Source organism: Hordeum vulgare, chromosome 3H (assembly GCF_904849725.1).
Source record: "Hordeum vulgare subsp. vulgare chromosome 3H, MorexV3_pseudomolecules_assembly, whole genome shotgun sequence".
Lineage (NCBI taxonomy): Eukaryota > Viridiplantae > Streptophyta > Magnoliopsida > Poales > Poaceae > Hordeum > Hordeum vulgare.
Window position 1 is genome coordinate 259,344,084 of NC_058520.1, and position 25,479 is coordinate 259,369,562.

Genomic DNA, 25,479 nt, shown 5'->3' on the forward strand with positions numbered 1-25,479 from the left:
AGATAAGGAGGAGGAGCAACAGAGGCGTGGGGAGAGAAGAAGTAGCATCAGCAGGGTAACTCGCGCAGGTGTCCAAGCACCGTCGGCTCCGTGTCTGGTCGGACGAGCAAGCTCCTCGATCCCCTCTAGGCGGGGCTGGCACGGCCCATGGGGGCTGGGGCGTGGCCCGGGCTAGCGAGGCGCTGCAGCTCCCCATGCTCGGTCCCGAGCAGGACGAGCCAGCACGCGCAGGCCATGGCGACTCCGACGAGCAAGAACTGGCGAGGCCGGCTGACTCATGTGGCGCGGCGAGGAGAGGCCGGATGCTGATGGTGAACGCGTACGCCATCCACCGCGACCCGACGACATGGGAGCGGCCGCTGGAGTTCGTCCCGGAGCGGTTCGAGGACGGCAAGGCCGAGGGGCGATTCATGATCCCGTTCGGGATGGGCCGCCGGCGGTGCCCAGGGAGACGCTGGCGCTGCGGACCATCGGCATGGTGCTGGCCACGCTGCTGCAGTGCTTCGACATCGCCGGAGAGAGGATCCCGCGGTGGAGGACGAGGTGGATAAGGTGAGCTGTTTTTCTTTTTAATCTGAAACGTTTTTCTTCTTCACTTAAATCTGGACAGCGGGTTGAATACCCAAAAACGGAGGGGGTTTTATGTAAACTGCCGCCAACGGACGACAAAAACGATACGTGCTTTATTATTAGGGAGAGATAAACCTACCTACAGGGCACTAATGTAAATAGCCAGCAACACCTCCTAATTACACGTGTGTTTTGCTGTTTATATTATTTTTTTAACACAGTACATAGACAAACGTTTATATACACGCGCATACACTCATGCTTATGAATACACACACGTACATCCTACCCTTATGAACACCTCTAAAAAACTGAGCCAACATATCATCTTAAATTTTACGAAATCATCATACATACGGGGCCACAACATATAAAATTGCATGTGGACATTTGAAAAGCAAAACTATATTTTTTAAAAGACAAATATAAAAACAATAATGAAAAGCGGAAATGATGGGATGGCTTGAGGAAGCTGTGGGAGCAGCCATACAAGCAAAAAGTACAAAAAAAATTAGACAAAGCAAAAAAACACAGATGGACTGCAAAATTTACAGCCGCCCCTGGGAAAAAGCTCAACAGGAAGAACAATTCACAGAATCGTCCCATGCCAGCACGTCGGGGGACAAAAGCTGTTCACGTACGCTTACATGAATCTTAAAGCAAGATTGATCCGGCGGCTGAACGCGACTGAGACTAATCTCAGTCAACTAAGATTTAGCATATTGCATATACTTGTTTTTATATGTAAATCCTTCTTCTATTTTGAAGTTTGCATATTACATATAATTGGTTTAGACTTGAAGTATAGACTTTTGTTTAAAAGAACATAGACTTTTGCTTAAAAGAACATAAGACTTTTGTTACATACTGTTGCTTGAGAGAACATAGAAAAACGGAAGAGATATTTGATAAAGGCATCAATAAGTTAAAATAAAGAAGGATTATCATACTCAACTCACGAGAAGCGAGCTGCTGTTAGTTCAAGAGCCCTCTCTCTACTCACACTAGCTTCACAAATCCTTTTCCCAAGTTCTACTTACAATGTTGGCTAGTTCCCCACACAATAAAATAAAAATGCAGCCTGCATGACCCAAATTGCCTAAATTGAACGAAATTTTTGTAATACAAGGATGCTCACAGTGAATAATAAGGTGAGAGTTTGCGGAAGCTACAATGGTGGTTGACTGTAACTGATCACAGTACTTTCACGCCACTAGGTCGTTTACCTTCCATGGCATCCTTCTTGTCACGGCAATCAGAACAAAGGAAAGGGCCTTCCCATGGCTTGGAGCTCGAAGAGAATACTGAACCTACATGAACTGATGTACCTTCACTTGGTTCAAGACCTGCCTGGCAGATGGCACATGTAAACAAGCTTGACGATGTTCTCCAACTACCTGAGTCATTGCCCAACCTGTGCAGTGTAGTACATCAACTTACCATTCTTTTATAATGGCATTCCACTTGACAAATGAAAGTACATTCGGGTCATCATCTTCTAGAACTAATGAGTAAAACAAAGAAGGTTCAAACAAAAATGAGTAAAACCAAGCACTGAGTTGGACAGAAAAGGAGAAACGGGCTGTTCTAAACTAAAGTTCCAACCGATTACAATGTTTAAACTACTAGGTAATTGCATGTGCGTTTACTTTTATCTACCTTTTACTCCCTCCGTCCCATATTAGTTGACGCTGAAATGGATGTATCTAGACTTATTTCAGTGCTATATATACATCCGTTGAGTGAGAACTAAATATGGGACAGAGGGACTAGTAATTAGAGTTAGGTCAATAAGTAGATTCGGGATCGAGGCTGTGTAGCAGATGAGATCATCACGAAGCAATTGGAGGCCTTACACTCCAATGAGCGGAGGACCAGGCGCTCCTCGCCGGGCTGCTGCAGCGCTTGACGGCGATCGAGCAACGGCTGCCAGCCCTCCTCCATATTCAACGGCTGCAGCAGCCGCCCATGACGCCACCTCCGCAGGCCGGGCCCTTCTCCTCCCCAGTGACGACTCGCCCCTGGTGCCCCACCTCGCCAACAGCACCTCTGGTGTCTCCTTTTCCAGCGGAGGATTCGCCGCTGCCACCGCCGGGCAGATTGCCCACCCCCACCACCCCCTCACTTTTCCTGCCAACCACCATCAGCTGCCAGCACCCTTTTACCGCCTCGCTTTGTGTACCAATCATTCGGCTTGGTACTGGTGGTTCTTTCCACATTGACTTGATGTGGAAGCGATTTGATATCCTTCATTTGCCGAGGGGAGTGTCGATGCCAATGGGTGGCATGATGTACAATGGCCACCACGTATTGGGCGAGGTGACGGAATCCCGTACTCACATCTGCTCGGACAATGTTGTTATTCATAGCCATCCTTAAATTCCATTTTGGGTCAAGCAATCAGGTAGGCAAAAACAGCAATCTGGCTTGCTGTGACTTTGTGGGCATCGACTGTGCTCATGTGCACCGACTATTTGGCTTGCTACCAGTAGTTCTTTTTGCATTGGCTTGATGTGGAAGCAGTTTCATAAGTTGGTTTAAATTTCTTTTCTCAATTTATCAAGTTTTTGTAGCTCCAATTTGATGTTTCAGTCTGAAATTTTGATGAACAGATAATAAAAAATAAACAAAGTCACTAAGTCAGGAGGTTTCTCTAATTTATTTCCCACACTGTATTTGACAAGCGTAACTTCTTACAGGTTGATATGTTGGCGGGGTAGTCGAGCAAGGACTAACTCGGTTGGTCAAATGCTGAAAACTGAATTTTCAGCTCTCAATGGGAAAAAAAATCAGCTTTAGCCTGGTGTTTGTTTCTCGGATTTTTATGCCCACCAGCTACTAGTTCTACAAATCTCACTAGTCTTATTCAGAAGTCTGATCCATCTGACAAAGATATTGCACAAGCTCTAAAGAGGCTTCAATGATGCACAATGTGAACAGTCACAAGCCCAAACCACAAATGCATCGAGGCGCAAACTTTACGTTTATACTCAGGAAAAGAAATTGGAGTGGCCAGTGGTCCAGCCAGTAAAATTTGGCTATGGGAATACAATGTGGGCGATTGGTGGTTACCATGCTAGATTTGTGTTTAGGATCAGAATGACCAAATTGTGTGTGTGTTTTTCATGGTTCACAACCAATCTTATTACTTACACCCTTCAGCATGGAAGTACTGAAAATACACATAACAACTTCATACTAAAGACAGTGAAACAAATATGAGCAAGAGTACAACTAACCTCTCTGAGAGTATCGCTGAACCTTCTTCAAATATCTCTTCAACCATACCCGCTGAAGAAAGCTGCTTAGTCAATTTATTGGGCTGGTCCTTTGTTTTTTTCCTAAAAATCAGAGACTTCAACTTATTCATCTTTTTTGGTGGAGATAGAGGGCGTATCGTTTGATCAGATGGGATTATGTCAACAACGACACATGTCGTGTCATCTTTTAGGCCCCTTGTCTTGAGTGCCTCCTAAATAATTATTTCACACATTTAATTGATCAGAAGAGCATGTCTGGTTATGCAAGAAAAATAATATGCGACCATTAGAAGCATCACCAATGGTAACACGACACCTTAAAAACTATGAAGTCACGCTAAATGTTTTACCTTAACTACTTGCTTGGCAGCGAGTTCAGCAGGCAACCCTCTGCAACACTTTGCAGCTGTATCTGAGGACAATGCATCCCAAATGCCGTCTGAAGCAATAATAAGCCTCCCACCAGTATTTGACAACTATGGAAAATGAACAACACATCAGCAGAAAGCATTCCTGGATATGGAATTTTTACAGCAAAGTTATGGGTGTATGTGTACAGAATTCTAATATTCTGAAGAGGAGAAGTTCGAGAAATTCATCATAGAAGTACCTTCACTTGCTTGACATAAGGAACAGGTACAATAAATTCACCAACATCTATGTCTCCAATGGATCTGGATAGGCACAAACCTCCTGGCCAGCATCGCAGTGGACCAATCTAAAGACAAGGAAACACGAAGTCTTAGCACAGCTCATGCTTCCAAAGTTAACCAATACGTATTGAATACAGATCTATCTTAAACTGCACCAAAAGCAAACCTCTGCTCCACCAACCACACTAAGCCTTCCAACTTCACCTCCACTCGCTGTGACACGCTCCCTCCTGCCACCATTTTATTTGATGATTAGGTGAAGTGAAGATGAGCAATTACTCGTACGTATTAGTGCTTGGGAATTAAAAAGAAAAGAATATAAGGCAATATTACTTGAAATTTCACAATGCAGGGCTAACATTGAAACCAAGATTGCAATAACTTTTTCACTCCCAACCCCTTCCATCACTGCAGTCAGATAACCAGTCGAGTAAAAGCTAATCTAATGATGGTATCTCCACATTTTTCTATGTTATCCTAGTCCGTGAGAATCAAAGAGGCGTAATCAACATTCAAAGGTTCGACAAGAATTTGCTGGACTGTCACATGAGACATTTCAAATCCCGCAGGACACAATAAAGTATCAAGGAATCAAAGAGGCACTAACAAAAAATTAGTCATACAATACATTATACATACAAGAACGGAGAACGCCCATAATGCTACTCCATTTTTACCAGTTTATATTTCTTTGCAAGGGGGAAATGTTTGCTGACTAGCAAAACCCTCTGAATAAAATAACATAGAAATGCACATTCTTGGTAAGCAAATGGTACTCACTCCTCGACATTTTCTTCTAGTCGGTGATCAACTGTAAGCAAAGAAACAGCCCCACCCTGAGCATCCAAAATACAGCGAGAATCGCCCACTGAAGCAACAGTGATAGTCCAGCCGTCGATTATCACAAATGTGGCAGTTGTGCCCGAAGTTTGGCCTGTTACATAGCCGCAAAAGGTACTTTCATCAACATTCGTCGTAACTTATGGTGCTTCAGCAAAACTCCAAACACAAGTGACAGAACCATGCCTTTGGTTTGGAATTCCTTGTCGGTCTTGACGAACCCTGCGACAAGCCCACGGGGCAGAGAATGCAACCACTCCTCCCGGGAAAGTCCCCGTGGCATCGCACTCAGGACATGATTGAGCAGATTGTCCCTTGTATATATTGCGGCGGCATCGCCGTTATGCCCGTCAAGAACCTGCTGACAATGGAACATCCGATTATCGAATACACTAGTTCACCCTCAACCAGAGCATTCTACTTTATAGCCCACACGTGCATGCGGCTATGGCTTACATATGGTTTTCAAGCTCTGCCACCCCTAGGTCCTAACCAAAAACAAGGCTGCAAATGACTACTTCCTCCGTTCCTAAGTACTAAAAGTATTTCTAGAAATTTCACTAGGAGACTACATACGAAGCAAAATGAATGAATCTACACTCTAAAGTATGTCTATTACATCCGTATGTAGCCCTCTAATGAAACCTCTAAAAAGGTTTATATTTAGCAACGGAGGTAGTACAACAAAGCAGAATATATGGCTGAGCACATTAATTCACCAATCACCGACCTCAGATGGGAGAAGGCAAAATACAAGCTGCCGATGCACCTGCAGTAGCTTCAAACAGCGAACCAAAGCTCGCTACGGGTAGTGAAATCACGCGCGCTGTAAGACCACCACCGCATATAGTGACCGCACAGCAACCTAGCAGCAAAGACAAGGGCACGCGACTTACGGCGAAAACGGCGAAGGTGGGGGGATGCGAGGTGGTGGAAGAGGACGAGGAAGTAGAGGGGCGCGCGCAGTCGGTCCTGAGGAGGAAGAAGTCCTCCCCCTTCTTGGACTGCGCGGCGCACCCATAGCGTAGCAGTGGCCGCCGCGTCTCCACCTCCCCAACTTCCCCTCCTACTCCTCCATCCTCACGCGCGCAGATCCTGCTCCGAGTGACTGCTTGCCGCTCGGTGCGGGACTCCTCCTTTATGAGAGCCCCGAGCGGCACTAGCTCGCCGCCGCCTACGGCATGGTGGCGATGCTGTTCCGCCGCCGACGACGACGACATTCCCTCCCCTTTCGCCGATCGGATCGAGGCGGGACTGACAGGCACGCCGAAGGGTGGGGAGGCCGGGAGAGGCTAAATTCACTTTTTGTCGAACTTCAACCGGATCTCACCTATGAAAAAAAAAATGAGATTTGACCATTTTCCTACCGTCGTTCATTGTGACGGTACGCTTGTGATGATAGAAACCCGATCAATTTAAACGGCGTCGTTTATCTTGCTCAGGTGAATGAGTGATTATCGTCATAGAAAGCGACGGTATGATAGCTCAATCATTACATGTTTATGTTACCGTACTTTAAAACTTAATTAGTTATCTAGCTTAACCAATTATTTAAGCCTATGTACGATGTTACATAATTATCTTTAATATTTTTGAATGCCTTTACTTGTTACCTTATTGTGTCGTGCGAATGTTCCTTTTTCGATGTTTACATATAATAGTTATCTAGCTTAATCAATTATTTGAGCCTACGTACGATGTTACATAATTATTTTTAATGTTTTTAAATGCCTTTACTTGTGACCTTATTGTGTCGTGCGAACGTTCCTTTTTCGATGTTTACATATAAAGTAATGACGTGCTGATAAGTTAAATCGCGTGCAATGTTTTTTAGTTTTTGTGACGTAGGAATAATGTGACGCCGTAGATAAAGATCACAATGCTGGGGTACAACATAATTCGACGTCATAGGTATTTGAAATACTGTTGGCGTAGGGTCGAACGCCAGGAGTAATTTTTAACTGTGGCGCGATATTGATGGCGTCGGGTGTCTACGTCAGCAAGGCTATTTTTGCCACATCATAGCTAGGCTTTTCTGCAGTAGTGTAGTATTCATGCTGTGAGGTTGCTTCTACTTCCATGTGGTTGCTCCATTGGACCTCGAAGTACTTGATGGTGCGGCTTCGGATGCAACGCTCGGCTTCATCCATGATGTGAACAGGTCTCTCACGATAAGTGAGGTCTGGGTGAAGATCGATGGCTTGATGATCGATGTTCTTGTAGAGATCGGGGCGGTTGGGAACTTGGAGGCACTTCCGAAGTTGTGACACGTGAAAAACGTTGTGCACGTCCAAAAGCTCGGAGGATAACTCTAGCTCGTAGGCTTCTCCTTGTCTTGTCGTCATCTTGAAGGGGCCTACGTATCTCGACGCGAGCTTTCCCTTGACGTGGACGTGCTTGGTTCCCTTGAGAGGCGTGACTTGAAGATAGACGTAGTCTCCAACACGGAAACTCATGTTCCGACGGTGAGAGTCGGCGTAGCTCTTCTGTCTTGACTTGGCGGTCTCCAAACATTCTCTGACAAGTTGAACTTGCTCTTGTGCTTTGCGGAGGATATCTGGTCCGAAGACTAGTCCTTCTCCAATTTCTGACATGTCGAGGAGAGTGAGGCACTTGCATCCATACAACACCTCAAATAGTGACATCTAAAAACTGGACTCATAGTTGTTGTTGTACGAGAACTCGGCAAAGGTCAAGCAATCTTCCCATTTGGCTACATATGCCAAAACACAAGCGCGAAACATGTATTTGAGTATCTGATTTACTCGTTATGTTTGTCCGCCGGTCTGAGGTTGAAAAGCAGTGCTGAAGGATAGCTTGGTTCCCACGGCTTCTTGAAATCTGCTCCAAAACCTTGAGGTAAACTGGGTACCTCGATCTAACATGATCTCCTTAGGAACTTCGTGGAGGATCACGATCTGGTTGATATAGAGGTTGGCCACTTGGTTCCCATTGTAGGTTGCCTTGACGGGGATGAAGTGGGCTACCTTGGTCATGTGGTCGACAATGACACAAATGGAATCATGAACCTTGCTTGATCTGGGAAATCCGGTGATGAAGTCCATTCGAATGTTGTCGCACTTCCATTCAGGCAATTTGAGAGGTTGTAGCAATCCAGCGGGCCGCTGATGCTCAGCTTTGACTCTCTGGCATATGTCGCACTTAGCGACATGAGTAGCTATTTCCGTCTTCATGCCATGCCACCACAACCTTGCTTTGAGGTCTTGGTACATCTTGGTTCCTCCAGGATAGATGGAATACGAAGTTTCATGGGCTTCTTGCAAGATCAAATTCTTGAGCTCAACTTTGTTGGGTACGCAAATGTGGTTCCCGAACCATATGACTCCTTGTTCATCCACTGAGAATCACGGGGCCTTGCCTTTCTTGATCTTCTTTTTGATGCCTACGATTATCTTGTGTCCCTTCTGAGCTTCCTTGATGTCATCCATCAATGTAGGCATTGCTTCCAAGTTGGCCAGAAATCCTGGTGCAACTAGTTCCAATCTGAAGCTTTCAAGTTCCTCATACAAGGCATGTAGCCTTTCCTTAATCATAGGATTCAAGGAGCAAGCCTTTATGCTCAAGGCGTATGCTACCACATTGACATTCCTAGGGTGGTATTGAACACTCGGGTCGTAATCTTTGATCAACTCATGTTCAATTCCTTTTGAGTGAAAATATACTTCAAACTCTTGTGGTTTGTGTATATCTCACATCGCATTCCTAGGGTTCCAACTCTAGGAATCCAACTCCATGCAACCAGAATTCACTCTTGATTTTGGCATAAAGCTTGTGCTCTCGAAGCTTATCCACGACCATCCTCAAGTGTTTCTCATGCTCTTCTTCGGACTTGCAGAAGACGAGTATGTCGTCGATGAAGATAACGACAAACTTGTCCAAATACTTCATGAAAACTTTGTTCATGAGGTATACGAAGTAGGCTAGGGCATTGGTTAACCCAAATGACCTGACCGTGTATTCATACAGACCATACCTGGAAAATGTCGTCTTCGGAATATCTCAGGGTGTGATCTTCAACTAGTACTACCCAGACCAGAGGTCGATCTTGGAGAACACCTTGGCACCATTCAGCTGATCAAACAGGTCTTCAATCTTGGGGAGTGGGTACTTGTTCTTTATTGTGACCTCATTGAGAGAACGGTAATCGACATAGAGTCGGATAGTTCCATCACTTTTTGACACAAATAGAACACGTGATCCCCAAGGAGAGGCACTAGGGCAAATAAATCCTTTTCTGAGCTGCTCCGCATGTTGCTTCTTGAGTTCAGCCAACTCTTCAGATCCCATTCTATAGGGCTTCTTATAGATGGGTCCTTCTCAGGCATTAGCTCAATGATGAACTCAATGTCATGGTGAGGAGGCATTCCGGGCAGCTCATCAGGAAAGACATCCAGGTATTCACATACCATTGGCACTTGATCCCACCCAATTCCCAACAGATAGTTAACCTGAGGGACTTGAGCTGAGGTAGGGTTGGGAACATACTTGACTTTAACTCCTTGGCTATTGGTCATGGTAACAGTCCGTTTGGCGCAGTCTAGCAAGCCTTAGTGCTTGGTTAACCAATTCATTCCAAGGATGACGTCCAAACCCGGCGAATCCAAAACTACGAGCTATGCTTGGAAGTCTACCATGTTGATATTTATCCCAACTCCTTTACATCCTATCTTGGTCCTTCATACCGCATCAGGGGTTGTACCAACATATGACTTCCTAGAGGAAAGTAACCCTGGCACTGGGTAACAAAAAAATGTGAGGCACCACAATCAAACAAAACTATTGCTCGGCTTTGTTGAGGAAATCGTTAACTCGTAGCTGCTCGGCTGGTTGGCGAGTAGGGGATTAATAGGCTAATTGGCAAGTTAATAGGCCATTTAATCAATTAATCGTGCGAATTCTCAGTTAATCGGCTACTCGGTGACCCTACGGTTAGGGATTAATTAGTAAGTTAACTGGTTAACCGAACAAATTCTTGAACACGGTTGCCCGGGTCCGAGTCTTCCTGGGCTTCCTCAGTAATACGTCTCCAACGTATCTATAATTTTTTATTGTTCCATGCTGATACATTATCATTCTAGAATACTTTTGGGGTATTTATTTACCAATTTATATTATTTTTAGCACTAACCTATTGACTGAGTGTCAGTGCGAGTTGTTGTTTTCTGCATGTTTTTCACTTTTCAAATTTTCCATACCAAACGAAGACCAATTGACCTGAAACATTTTGGTGATTTTTTCTGGACCAAAATAAGAGCAACAAGCATCGAAGGAAGGCTTGGGGCCACACGAGGGCCCCACAAGCCAACCCGGTGCAACCTGGGGGTTGTTGGCTTGTGGGCCCCTTGAGGGCCTCCTGACTTTGTTCTCTAGCTTATAAATTCTCATATACCCTAAAACACTAGAAGGAGTCCCAAAACACTTTTTACGCCGCCGCAAGTCCCTGTTCCGACAGGAGGCCATCTGGAGCTCCGTTTCGGCACCGTGCTGGAAGGGGGATCGATCACGGAGGGCCTCTTCATCAACCTTGCTCCCCTCATGATGATGTGTGAGTAGTTCATCATAGACCTACGGTGTGACAGCCCGAGACCGACGCCCAGAAGATTCCCCCTTTTATTTCCGTTTCCGTCGTGTGATTAGTTTTATTTGTGCCTCGTCATTTAGTTTGCATCGTCGCATCATGCATGGCATCTTGCATCGTGTGTCGCGTGTGGTGTATTGAGTGTTGTGCTTCGAGTGTTCACCGAGTCGTAGAGCGATAGTAGTTCCCCCTCTCTCCCCTCCTAATTTGTTTTTGTGGTTTGGCTAAAGTTTCGTTTTAACCCCTTTTAAAAAATTCGTCTTCTTTTAAAAGGGTTCGTCTTCTTCTTTTCAAATAAAAGTTCCTTTTATTAAATCTGGGGGCAACCCCTTGGGTTTTCTATATTTTCTCCTTTTGTTTTATTTTAAAAACCCTCTCATTTTCTTTTCTCTTTTAAAGCACTTTTATTTTGTTCTTAAAATAAAAAAGGTTTTAATTTTTAATTCTTCAAAGGTTTCATTTTTATTTCTTTTAAATGCCCAATCTATTTTATAGTTTGGGGTATATTATAAAGGAGTCAAAAGGCATTTTTTTATTTTGCTACAAACCTTTTTTTTTCTTTTGTGTTAGTTTTTCTGATTTTTTTTAAAAGGAAAAAGATAGAGAGGGAGAGACCCCAGCCCCTGCCCGAGCTGGCCCAGGCCCAGCAGGCTCCGCGCCCCTGCCCTAGCTCCCCGAGGCCCGATCCCTCTCCTTTGTGCGCCGTCGTTCTCCCGTGCGTGGTCGTCCTCCCCTCGTCCCGATCCCCTTCTCCCGCCCCCCTCGAGCGGCCTCCTCCTGCCCCTGCCCGCATCACACCTCCCCTTCAGGCCGCCGTGCTCGCGCCGCCCCACCGCAGCTGTCCGCGCGCCGCCTGGCCTCGCCGTCTCCTGCGCCGCCCCTGGCCTCGCGTGGTCTTCGCCCCCGTGCCTCCCGTCGCCGGTGCTCGCCCCCTCGCCCTGAGCGCGACGTCGACCGCCACCACGCCCTCCTGCAGCACGCGGAGCTCGCGCCGTGGCCCCTCGCCGCCCCGCCGTGGACGCCTCCTCGAGCCGCCTCGCGTTCCCTCCCGAGCCGCCCCTCCAGGGCCCAGCCTCCTCCTCCGGTTGCCGTCGCCGAGCTGCCTTGGTCCCGCACGCCCCCGTCCTTGCCGCTGCTTGCCGATGCTGATGCCTGGTGTGCTGTTGCGCTGTCGGTTTGCTGTTGCGAGCTGTTGTTGGCTGTTGCCCAAGCCGAGCCCGATGGAGCATGTCCCTGTTGCCGCTGTTGCGTTGCTAAGTTGTTGTTCCTGCTGCCAGTTGTTTGTGCTTGTTGCTGCCCTGCTTGCCTGCCGATGCATGGATGCATGCTTCTGCCTTGCCGCTGCCGCCATGTTGTTGTGCTAGCTAGCCTGCTTGCTGCTGCGTTAGTTGCTGCCTGTAGCTGCTTGGGTTGCCTAGTGCTTGTTGCTGCTGCTGTAGATGCTTGCTTGCTGCTAGCTGTAGTTGCTATAGTTTGTGCTAGTTGCTTTTGCTGTTAGATGCTAGGGTGCTAGCTGCTGTGCCGAGTGTTGCTGCTAGTGCTAGATGTTGTAGCTTGCTGTTAGTTGCTGCCGCCAGTGTTGCTGTGGTGTCGCTGGTTTCCGTCGCCGAAGTTCGCAAGCACCCTCCCCGCCACCGTGGGTCGTCGACAAGATCGGCGAGTACCACGACGTTCTCGACGACCCCCGACCATCTTCGGAACGTGTTCGACAACCGATGTGAAGACCGTGACCGACACCGAAGACCGTGAACCACGACGCCGAGCGAACGACTACCGTCGACGAGACCGTGTACGACTACTTCCACGACGTCCACGATGACCGTTGTTCCCCTTCACCGACCCGAACCGCTCCGAATCACACACGTCGAAGGTATACCGATGGGACGTTGTCGTGTACCGTGTACAAGTGATGTATGAATGTATGTATGTTGCATCGTATGTTGCCCGTGGCACGTTGTGTTCCTCTTATGTTGTGCCCCGACACATGGGAACCCGAGATACGGGATCACCCCATCTTTATTTATCGTTCCCGCACACGCTTCTAGATCGTGGCACCGATATCTCGTTGGGTATCGGGATAGGAACATTGCCGTGGCTACGTTTCCGTGTTGCCGCCATGGATCTCTCTCGCTCACCGTGGCAACACATGTTTCTTTCCCTTCTTGCCCGTGGTGTTGTGAAATTGCATGCATGCCGCATTCATGGCATATAATCTTGTGTTGCATGTTCTTGTGCCGTAGCTCCGTTCTATGTTCCGCGAGTTAAACCGTCTAGGATGCCATGTAGGATCACCGCTTCACCCCTTGCCATGATAACAACAATTTAATATTGCCGTGTAAATAATCAAGAGTGAATTAAATAATTAATCGTGGAGTTTCGTCGATATGTAACCTGTTGCATATCGAGCTTAACTTAATGTGTAGTGTTTGCATGAGGTGATTTGCCATGCCATCCCTTGCATTTTAACCTGGTCATGCATCATAGTAGGTTATGCATCATGTTGTGCATCGTGTGGTGAATATCTGTGTTGATGTTTGTTTCCGGTTTGCTCCGTCTCGATAGAGTTCCGCAAGCGTGTCGGAATGTGAGGACCCGTTCAACTACGTTGGTTCATCGACTTCACGGAGTTGTTCTTCTTCCAAGCGGAATCTCAGGCAAGATGACCATTTCCCCAGATACCATTACTATCATTGCCATGCTAGTATTACCGTTTCCATCGATTATGTCTCGTTGCCTACCACATGTTAAATATCAGCCTCTCAACAATGCCATGTTAACCTTCAACCTGTTCGCCCTAGCAAACCACTGATTGGCTATGTTACCGCTTGTTTAACCCTGTGTTAGCGTTGCTAGTTGCAGGTGCAGTTGCTTCCATGTGAAAACATGGGTCCCTTGTCGTATCACCATATTAAATGCTATTTAATTTATTGCACATGTATACTTGGTAAAAGGTGGAAGGCTCGGCCTTTCTAGTCTGGTGTTTTGTTCCACCTTTGCCCCCTTAGTTCCGGCTACCGGTGTTATGTTCCATAAATGAGCGCTCCTAACACGACCGGGGTTGTTATAGGGACCCCCTTGATAATTCGTTTTAGATTAAAGCTGGTCTGGCAAGGCCCAACTTTGGTTCTACATTTGCCCAACATAATAATTTTGTTAACACTGAAATGCATAGGGCGTCATGAACCCGAGGAGTAATTTTACATAAACAGGGGGGCCAGTGCTGATGGTGTTGGTCCCAAACGGTCTGCCTGCGGGGCCACCACGGGGAAACTCGAGGTTTGGCACCCATAGCTAGTTCCATCCGTCGTGTCCTGGGAATGAGGTACGCGACTCCTATCGGGATCGTCGACACGCCGGGTGGCCTTGCTGGATTAGTTTTACCTTTGACGAGATATCTTGTGCATCGGGATTCCGGTGATGCTTTGGGTAATCTCAGAGTTGAGGTTTTCCACTAGGGAATCCGACGAGATCACGAGCTTCGTGATTGAGGATTTCTATGCGGCTTGTGGTAATTTGTGATGGACTAGTTGGAGCACCCTTGCAGAGTTAAATCTTTTCGGAAAGCCGTGCCCGCGGTTATGTGGCAACGTGGAAACTTTGTTTAACACTGGTTCTAGATAACTTGAAGTTAACTTAATTAAAACTTGCCAGCTGTGTGCGTAACCGTGACTGTCTCTTTCATGAGTTCCTTCTCCGATCGAGGACATGGTGGGGTTATGTCTGACGTAGGTAGGTGTTCAGGATCATTTATTTGATCAACAGTAGTTCACGTCCGCTATGCGTAGATCTTCCCCCTCTTATTTCTTGTACTCGTAAGTTAGCCACCAAATATATGCTTAGCCGCTGCTGCAACCTCACCACTTAACCATGCCTCACCCATTAAGCTTTGCTAGTCTTGATACCTTTGGAAATGAGATTGCTGAGTCCCTTTTGGCTCACAGATTACTACAACACCAGTTGCAGGTACAGGTAAAGGGTACTTGACGCGAGCGCCTTGATTGTTCATTTGGAGTTGCTTCTTCTTCTTCTTCTTCATCGATCTAGGATGGGTTCCAGGCCGGCAGCCTGGGATAGCAAGGATGGACGTCATTCTTCTTTTGTCGTTTGTTTTCGTCCGTAGTCGGACCCTTCTCTTACTCTTGATGATTATGTAATGTACTGATGTGACTCTGATGTAGCTTGTGGCAAGTGTAAGCCAATTCTATATATATCTCTTCTTTTCAGTACATGTACTTGTAACGATATCCATTCTTGCGACACGACGAGATGCGCTTCTATCCCTGACGAGGCCTACGTGCCAAATTGAGGATAGGGTCGCATCTTGGGCGTGACATACGGGTCCATAGCCAGTACCTACATGTCGATCTCTCTCTCTCTCTTGATCTTTAATACAATGATCATCGCATCTTTGCTTTGATCCATATGATATAATTCCTTTTGTGCGGTGTGTTTGTTGGGATCTGATGAATTGTGGGTTTATGTTCAGATTATTCATGATAAATATTTGAGTATCTTCTGAATACATATATGATTCTTATGTGCATGATTATGATAGCTTCGTAATTCTCTCCGATCTATTGAAATAGTTCGGCCAACTAGATTGATATTGCTTCACTCAAAGAGGTGCATTGTAGTAGGTTCAACTTGGCGAATTTATATCCCAGTGACAAAAGGGGAGAAGATGCATCTTTGTGTTTCTTCTACTAAGGATAAAACAACGGGGTTTATTCATATTGCTTGAGTTTACTTTGTCTACATCATGTCATCGTTCTCCATGCATTACTCTATTTTACTTCATACTCTAGATGCATGCTCGATAGCGGTCAATGTGTGGAGTAATAGTAATAGGTGCAGGCGGGAGTTGACCTATTTCTTTATGGACGTGATGTTTATATACACATGATCATTGTGTGAATATCGCATAACTATGTGCTTTTGTGTCAATTGCCGAACACTAATTTGTTTACCCACCGTATGCTTTTTTCATGAGAGATGCCATTAGGGAAAACTATGGCCACAGGGTCTATTCACAACATGTATACAAAACCTTCAATACCTTGCTGCCATTTACTTATTTTCATTTTATCTTGCTATCTACAGTTATCTACACACCTCACTCACTTGTAGATAACAAGAACAAGAGGATTGACAACCCTCTTGCCCGCGTTGGGTGCAAGTTGTTTGTTCTTTTGTGTGCAGCTGATGAAAACGGTTGTGGTTGATATTCCTATTGGTTAAATAAACCTTGTTTTCATAACTGAGGGGAATACTTACCCACATTGTGTTGCGATAACCCGTTCCTCTTCACAGAAAACACAACGCAGATCACAAGCATCAGGAAGGATTTGTGGTGCCGTTGTCGGGGAATATCATCACCAACTACCAAGTAACTCCACACAAATTTTCATTCACTTGTTCTCCTTTTTATTTGCTGGTATATTTAGTTTGTCTCATATTAAATACAAAAATATTTACCTTTTCTTGTCTAGCTTGTCACTATATTGCATCTTCGCTCTCTAGTTTGCTTGTCTGGCTTGTTACTTTGCTTGATCGGTCACCATGTCTCAAGATACTACTAAGTTGTGTGACTTCTCAAATACTAATAACAATGATTTATTGTTACTCCTATACCACCCACCATTAGTGCAGATGCTTTTGATATTAATTTCGCATTACTAAATCTTGTCATGAAAGAGCAATTTTTGGGAAGTCCTAATAAGGATCCCGCTTCACAACTTAATACGTTTCTTGAACTTTGTGATACGCAAAAGAAAAAGGATATGATTAATGATATTGTAAAATTAAAATTGTTTCCTTTTTCACTAAGAGATAAAGCTAAAGCTTGGTTTTCATATTTACCACCTAATAGTATTGGAACATGGAATAAGTGTAAAGATGCTTTTATTGCCAACTATTTTCCTCATGCTAAGATCATCTCCCTTAGAAATCAAATAATGAATTTTAAACATCATGATCAAGAACATGTTTCACAAGCATGGTAGAGAATGAAATTGATGATAAGAAATTGCCCCACACATGGTTTAAACTTCTGGATGATTATCCAAAATTTCTATGCTGGACTAAACTTTTTGTCTAGAAATCTTCTAGATTCTACTGTAGGTGGTACCCTTATGGATGTGACCTTAGGAGAGGCCACAAAACTTTTGGACAACATCATGACCAATTATTCTCAATGGCATATCTAGAGAGCTCCAACTGGTAAGAAGGTAAATTCTGTTGAGGAAATCACTACTTTGAGTGAAAATGGATGCTCTTATGAATTTGGTTGCTAATAAAAATACTCATGTTGGTCCCAAATGATATGCCCTTGTCGACCTTGATTGAGCAAAATAATGATGCTATTGATGTGAACTTTGTCTCGCGGAATAATTTCAACAACAATGCTTATAGGGATAATTTCAATGTTAGGTCATATCTTGGTAATGTTCCTAATGGTTATGGCTATTTTTATGATAATTCTTCTAAAAATTTCAATAGGATACCCTCTGATCTTGAGAACACAATTAAGTAATTCATTCATGCTAAAAAAAATCAATACTATGTAGAAGAAAAATTGCATGTTGTTGATACTTTGGCTAAAAATATGGATAAAATTGCTCTTGATGTAGAAACTCTTAAAAGAGATTTGCCTACTAAGCATGATTTTAATGAGACTATTAAATCTATCCAAGTCTCTATTAATGAAAGTAAGGAGAGGACCGCTAAGTTGAAAGCTAAGCGGGAATTCCTAGAAAAAGCTCTTCCTCCTTTTCACCGGAATCATGATGAAGATCTTAAAATGATTGGTAATTCTCCTATTGAATCTTTGTTTACTTCTCCAAATATTAATGATAAATGGACTGGATATGAGTCAACTCTAGTAAAGGAGTGTCCCTTTTGCTTGGAGGGTTATGATTTTAATGCTAAAACTAAAAAAAGTGGGTTTGGAGAGGTCAAAATTTAACTAGTGATGTGCCCACTATTTTGGATTACAAGGACTTTAATTATGATAATTTCTATTTAGTAGAATGTATTTCCTTGCTGCAATCCATTAGTATCTCACCCCATGCTTATGAACAAAACAAGGCTTTTACTCAACATATAGTGGAAGCTATTGTGAAAGCTTATGATGGGAAACTTGAGCTTGAGGTTTCTATTCCTCAAAAGTTGCATGATGAGCGGGAACCTACTATAAAAATTAGGATAAATAAATATGAATGCAATGTTTTGTGTGACCTTGGTTCTAGCGTTTCAACTATACCTAAATCTTTATGTGATGTGCTTGGTCTCACTAATATTGAAGAATGTTCCCTAAACTTCCATCTTGCGGATTCTACCATTAAGAAACCCTTGGGTAGAATAAATGATGTGCTTACAATTGAAAATAAAAATTATGTGCCTATAGATTTCATTGTGCTGCATATTGATTGCAACCCTACTTGTCCAATTATACTTGGAAGACCCTTCATACGAACTATAGGTGCAATCATTGACATGAAAGAGGGAAACATAAGGTTCCAATTTTCATTAAAGAAAGAAATGGAACACTTACCTGTAAATATAATTAGACCATATTATGAATCAATCATGAGAGTCACTTATGGGTGGAGTGTCAAAGATGACAATACTTGAAACTATGCAATATGCCTAGCTAGGGGCGTAAAACAATAACGCTTGTCCGAAGGCAACCCAATAGTTATGTCTATTTTTGTCTCTTACTTTATATTTGTTCATGATAACATTATTATTTCCTCTGTAATGATTGTGTTTTTATGTTTTAATTAGTGCTTTGACAAGTAAAGCCTTTGGGATGATTTGTATGTTGAGTAGAATTGATATGGTGCAAAAACAAAAACTTTGACGTAGAGTGAAGAATTTCTCTAATTTTACTAGAATGTCATTTTAAGATGAATGTTTCACACGGTGCTTATATACAAATTCCTCAGGCCATCCTAATTTTTCAGAATTTTTGTAGTTACATAAGTATAGGTTCATTACAGATTACTACACAATGTTCTGTTTCAGTCAGATTCTCTTTTTCTTGCATAGTTTCATTGTTTTGATGATCCTATGGATTGTATCGCAGGGGGGGGGGGGTATAAGCCATGGAGAAGTTAAAATTAAGTACCTTGTGATAAAAATAATACAAATCAACTTATAACAACATCTGAAAGTATTTGATATGTTGCTTATACTAACGAATCTCACGATGTTTTATTGAGTTTTATGTGATTTAAGTTTTCAAATTTTGGGTATTATCCCGATGGACAAAGGAATGAGGAGCAGAAAAAGCCTAAGCTTAGGGATGACCAAGTCACCCTAAGGTAATATTCAAGGAATACTCAAGCGTCTAAGCTTGGGGATGCCGCGGAAGGCATCCCCTCTTTTCGTCTCGATCCATCAGTATGTCACTTGGAGCTACATTTTTGTTCATCACATGATATGAATTTTGCTTGGAGCGTCGTTTGCTTTGTTTGCTTTTACTTTAAGTTTGCCACATTCATCATTTGTTGTACACACCTATATGAGAGAGATACCACATCATCACCATTTGTTAGAATACTCTATGTGCTTCACTTATATCTTTTGAGCTTAGCAATTGCTCTAGTACTTAACTTATATCTTTTTAGCACAATGGCTTTTAGATTTTTTAGAAATATTATGCTCTCGCTCTTCACTTATATTTGTTTGAGAGTTAAATAAATAGTTACGGTAATTTGTATGGGTCATAAGACTAGATAAAAAATAATGAGTGTTCAATGAGTGATAATTAAAACCATCATGTAGCACATCTAGAGAAATTATGGGTTAATGATATTGATGTTGTGATATGAAAAAGGTGTGAGTGCATTATTATTAATTTAGAGAGGTGTCGATATTAATAGATGTTAAACTTCTTTTTCAACTAAAAATTAAAAGGGCATGGTTATGATGTGTGAGCATTTCTATTCCTCGTTGAAATCCTAGTGTTGTTTTGAGTCGGAGTCGCATGATGGTTAATTCCTACCAACCCTATCCCTCGGGGCATACAAGTATTACTTTGATTTGTGATAAAACTAATAAAACTTTGCAATAAGTACATGATTTTTTCATTACTAATGTGACACCATGAACATACGCAATCTCACCTCCTCATATTTGCTAGCCTCTTCAGTACCGTGCATCGCCCGTCCTCACCTTGAGGATCGGTGCAACTGTCGCTCGTGCATCCAAATACCATGACGTGACATGCTCTGTTGCACATAAGACTTTCTATATCCTCCTCAAAACAGCCACCATACCTACCTATCATGGCATTTGTGTAGCCATTCCGAGATATATTGCCATGCAAATTCCATCGTCACTTCACATGACTAGTTCATTCATCATCACAATGCTTTGCATGATCATATAGAGCTAACATATTATTTGTGGCAAAGCCACCGTTCATCATATTTTTGATACATGTCATGCTAGATCTTTGCACATCCTGGTACACTACCAAAGGCATTCATATAGAGTCATATCATCCTATCAGTTTTCATATTGAGTTGTAAGTAAATAAAAGTGTGATGATCATCATTATTAGAGCATTGTCCCAGTGAGGAAATAAAAATAGGGGAGGCCAAATGATCCCACCATAAAAAAGAATGAGAGAAAAAGAGGAAGAAACTTTCCTACTATCCTTTACCACACTTGTGCCTCAAAGTGGCACCTTTTCTTCATATAGAGGGTCTCATGTTATAACATTCATATGCTAGTGGGAATCACTTTTTCATAAACTTGGATTGTATATTTCAATGACGGGCTTCCTCAAATGCCCGAGGTCTTCATGAGCAAGCAAGTTGGATGCACACCCCACTTAGCTTTAGTGGAGCTTTCATACACTTATAGCTCTAGTGCATCATTTGCATGGTAATCCCTACTTCTCGTATCAATATCTATCGACATGCATCTCCATAGCCCATTGGTACGCTTAGTTGATGTCATACTATCTTCTCCACTTTTTCCCCTTTGAAACCTACCATGATATTATATTCCACCTTTATGCTATGTCCAATGGTTCACACTCATGTATTGCGTGAAGAATAAAAAGTTGATGCATATTGAAAAAGTCTGATCAAATGGTTGGACGTGGACACCGTGGTGCTTGACATTTGTACTAATGTGGTGAAGATGGACTCATGCCTTGCTAATATAATAAGATGAATGGGGTAAAACGATCTTTGAGGATCATATACTTTAAAAGATTAATGATTTTACTGCTTATACTTATAAGTATTGTTGTGTTAATATTTGTTAATTCATCATTTCTCAATGAGCATACATGCATAAGGTTACATCATGGATAGCATGTCACATCAAAACTTCTATTTTTATCATTTACCTACTCGAGGACGAGCAGGAATTAAGCTTACGACTTCTTAATACGTCTCCAACGTATCTATAACTTCTGATTATTCCATGCCAATATATTATCATTCTAGAATACTTTTGGGGTATTCATTTACCAATTTATATTATTTTTGAGCAATAACGTATTGACCCACTACCCAGTGCGAGTTGCTCTTTTCTGTATGTTTTCACTTTTCAGGTTTTCCATACCAAACGAAGTCCAATTGACCAGAAACATTTTCATGATTTTTTCTGGACCAAAAGTAGTGCAACAAGCATTGGAGGAAGGCTCGGGGCCACACGAGGGAGCCACAAGCCAACCCAACGCGGCCTGGGGGTGGCCTGTTGGCTTGTGGGCCCCTTGAGGCCCTCCCGACTATGTTCTCTGGCTTATAGATTATCATATATGCTAAAAACACAAGAAGGAGTCCCGAAACACTTTTTACGCGGCTGCAAGTCTTTGTTCCGACGGGAGGCCATCTGGAGCTTTGTTCCCGCACCCTGCCAGAGGGGACCGATCACGAAGGGTCTCTTTATCAACCTTGTTGCCCTCATCATGATGTGTGAGTAGTTCACATTAGACCTACGGGTGCATAGCCAATACCTAGATGGCAATCTCTCTCTCTCTCTTGATATTCAATACAATGATCATCACATCTTTGCTTTGATCCACATGATGTAATTCCTTTTCTGTGGTGCATTTGTTGGGACCCAGTGAATTGTGGGTTTATGTTCAGGTTATTTATGATAAACATTTGAGTCTCCTATGAATACTTATATGATTCTCATGTGCATGATTATGATAGCTTCTTAAAGCTCTCCGGTCTATTGAAATAGTTTGGCTAACTATATTGCTATTTCGTCGGTGAGAGAGGTGCATTGTAGTAGGTTCAACCCGGCGAATTTCTACATTTGAGTGATAGAAGGGGACAATATTCGTTTTTTTGTTGCTTCTACTAAGGATAAAACGATGGGGTTTATTCATATTACTTGAGTTCACTTTGTCTACATCATTCTCCATGCATTACTCTGTTTTACTTAATACTCTAGATACATGTTTGATAGCGGTCGATGAGTGGAGTAATAGTAATAGGTGCAGGCAGGAGTCCGCCTATTTGTTTATGGACGTGATGCCTATATACACACGATAATTGCCGTGAATATCGCATAACTATCCACTTTTATGTCAATTGCCCAACAATATTTTGTTTACCCACCATATGTTATTTTTCATGAGAGATGCATTAGGCAAAACTAGGGCCCTCGGGTCTATTCACAACATATATACAAAACCTTCAATACCTTGCTGTCATTTACTTGTTTTCATTTTATCTTGCTATCTACCATTATCTACACACCTCACTCGCTTGCAAATAACAAGAATAAGAGGATTGACAACCCTCTTGCCCGTACTGGGTGCAAGTTGTTTGTTCTTTTGTCTGCATCCGCTGAAGATGGTTGTGGTTGATATTCCTATTACTTCGATAAACCTTGGTTTCATAACTTAGGGAAATACTTACCCACATTGTCGTGCGATAACTCGTTCCTCTTCATGGAAAACCCAACACAGATCACAATTATCACTCAGCGGTGACGTGATTAACACGACCCTTGCCATTGTTGGGCTGGTTGCTGGGAACTTGGTTCCTGGGTGGCGCTCCACGGACTTGTCCTTAGTTTGGCACATTGGGGCATGGTGCATCAGGATTCTTGTTGGGACACTGCCTAGAGATGTGCCCCACCGAGTGCATGTGAAACAAGTTACTTGTCTCGAGTTGTAGTTGTTGTTGCCATTATTATTGTTGGGGTAGTTGTAAGGTGGTCTTGGATTGGCGTACTACTGAGGCTGGTAGCTTGGACGAGGTGTAGGAGTCCTGACTTGTTGAGGCTGGTAGGTCAGCTTCACTAGGGCTGGTTGCTATGGGCAAGGCTTCTTGTTGCTGGAACTACCCTTGATGATCATCTTGCGCTTGCGAGTGTCTTCCATGGCACGACGCTTGTCTTGAAGCATGAGAGCCTTGTTTACCATGTCGAAGAAAGTCCGACAGTCGTAGACAATGAGTTGATACTACAGTACTTGTTGGAGTCCTTCCATGAAGCGTTATATCTTGGTTGCATTAGTGCTGACATCCTCAGGTGCATACCTTGACAGGAGGTTGAACTTCTGCATGTACTCCTTGACAAAGCCACCTCCTTGCTTCAGCGCTCCAAATTCCCGCTTCATGATAGGCATAATCCGAGAAGGAATGTGGGACGTGTGGAATCCTTGCTTGAAATCAGCCCATGTGATCACATGGTCGCCTTGCATGACTTTGAATCCGTCCCACCAAGCTCTGGCGGTACCTCCGAGATAGTGAGAGGCATAAAGTTCCTTCTCACGATCCTCATTGCATTTTACCAATGCAAGGAGGTCCTCGATGGTGCGGATCGAGTCATCAACATCTAGAGGTTTAACAATCTCTGTGAAGGTTGGGGCTGAATTCCTCATGAACTACGATAGAGTGGAGCGGCCATTGTCGTTCCTTCCTTGCTCGTGGTTATTCACAAGCGTCTGAGCCATCTGTTGCATAGAAGAGAGTTGGCTTGGAGTTCCTCCCAGATAACTTGGAGAAACTACTCTATGGTTATGTTCTCCAGTGGTGGAGGTGGTGGGGGAATGTTGCCTTGTGGATGCTCGTGGTGATCTCCAGCCTGAGTAGATCCTTCAGGCTCCGACTGCTGGCTAGAGTTATCGGTGTTGGGGTTGCCAAAAGTGCTGGTGCGGGTTGCAGTCGCCATCCTATTTGGAGCAGCCAAGTCAAACAACTAAAATAGTCAAGAGGGAATAGCAACAAGAGGAAAAACACGTCTAAGGGGGTTGGTGTAGTGCAAGTGATATAAAACAAAGGTCGAAAGGCGAGACACATAACATTAAGATAAGATAGGAGATGTAGTTGCTTACATGTTGCCAAAGGCAAAAAGCGCGACTTGCATCGAAACACAAAAAACAAAACAACCAACAAGCACACATGGTTTCATATTAACCATTACACGAACTCGACTTTGCATGAGGGATACATGACTTATCCTACCCTAGGGGATTCTCGGACTCAAGTGCCGGAGTGCTCGGTCTCGTACTCATGCTCCTCAGGGTATTCCTCCTGGTCATCACCCATACAGGCATCGTCTCCGGTCGAGGGGTGGGGGGATGAGGAAGTCCATCCCGACGATGCTTCACAGGTGGGCTGGTGAAGAGCGCACGATACTCCTTCGCACTCATGCGATGAGGACGTATTGGTGCATCTCTAGCCGGGGGTACTCCTCCTTAGTAAGCGATAGTTGTTCGTCCCTCAGGGGCCCCATCCTTCTTGATCTTGTCTGGCTTCGTCTTGGCCAGACGAAGTAGCTCGCAGGTGTGGTGAATTTACCCGCGGAGCTTCATGGATTTCTTAATCAGGTTGTGAGACAGACTGTCGGTGGAGAGGCTAAAGTAGGTTTGGAACATGAGTGGTGTTCCATCCTTCTTGGAAGGAACCAACGTCCAACTCTCGTCAATATCATCCTTCCTCAAAGGAAGGTGGCGAGTAGCCGGCTCATCAGCCATCTTTGGGATGATGTCTCGAAGGTGGACAAGTGCCTTCCGTGCAACTATCTCGACTGCTAATGCTAGTGTCTCCATCTATGGTCATTCAAAGAATCAACTTGTTGGAGAGTTGTTTGCCTTCACGACCACATCAACGTGGTAGTCCTTGGTGGCATCGACCGGGTGCTCGTGGTAGAGGAAAATGGATGACCAGCAAAACTGGCACTTCTCCAGTCTATCCTCAAGGAGTAGGGCAAAGTAGGATGGTAGGAGCTCTTAGGGTACGACGACCATCTACAAGGTTTAAGGGGTGGGTTGTCAGTAAAGTTTCAAAACTAGAGTGCAAGAGGTAAGAAGTACAAAAACTCCTAAGTATAGATGCTAGGTATAATTTTTGAAAGGGTTCTTATCCTAACTAACGGCCATGGTAACTAAGGCTTCCTATAGTCACAGTGGCTCTAATACCACCTCTATGGGGAGCCCGACCCATAAGTCATGGTCAGTGAATTCACATGTACAGTGATCCCCAAGATCAATGCGCACTGAAATCACACAAGTTTAATAATGAGAGTCTTACATCCATACATATACCGCGTGAGAAAAAATAAAGACCATTAAGGT

The 25,479-nt window shown here is 43.7% G+C and overlaps 1 protein-coding gene across 1 annotated transcript; it reads right to left on the reverse strand.

Moving 5' to 3' along the window:
• Window positions 1-1,479: 1,479 nt before the first annotated feature.
• On the reverse strand, window positions 1,480-6,696 carry LOC123443638 (probable protein phosphatase 2C 3). Its single transcript, XM_045120114.1, has 8 exons — window positions 6,220-6,696; window positions 5,510-5,681; window positions 5,264-5,417; window positions 4,650-4,713; window positions 4,441-4,548; window positions 4,181-4,306; window positions 3,810-4,042; window positions 1,480-1,984 (listed from the first exon to the last, which is right to left on the reverse strand). The coding sequence occupies exons 1-8, from the start codon at window positions 6,541-6,543 to the stop codon at window positions 1,765-1,767; spliced, it is 1,401 nt and encodes a 466-aa protein (XP_044976049.1). The 5' UTR covers window positions 6,544-6,696; the 3' UTR covers window positions 1,480-1,764.
• Window positions 6,697-25,479: the final 18,783 nt, after the last annotated feature.

Excerpts from the sequence above, each read along its gene's own strand:
- LOC123443638 (XM_045120114.1), bottom strand. The coding sequence starts at position 6,543 with ATGTCGTCGTCGTCGGCGGCGGAACAGCATCGCCACCATGCCGTAGGC. Across the intron at positions 5,418-5,509 it reads CAAGGAATTCCAAACCAAAG|GCCAAACTTCGGGCACAACT; the intron begins GCATGGTTCTGT and ends GCTATGTAACAG. Across the intron at positions 4,043-4,180 it reads CTGCCAAGCAAGTAGTTAAG|GAGGCACTCAAGACAAGGGG; the intron begins GTAAAACATTTA and ends ATAATTATTTAG.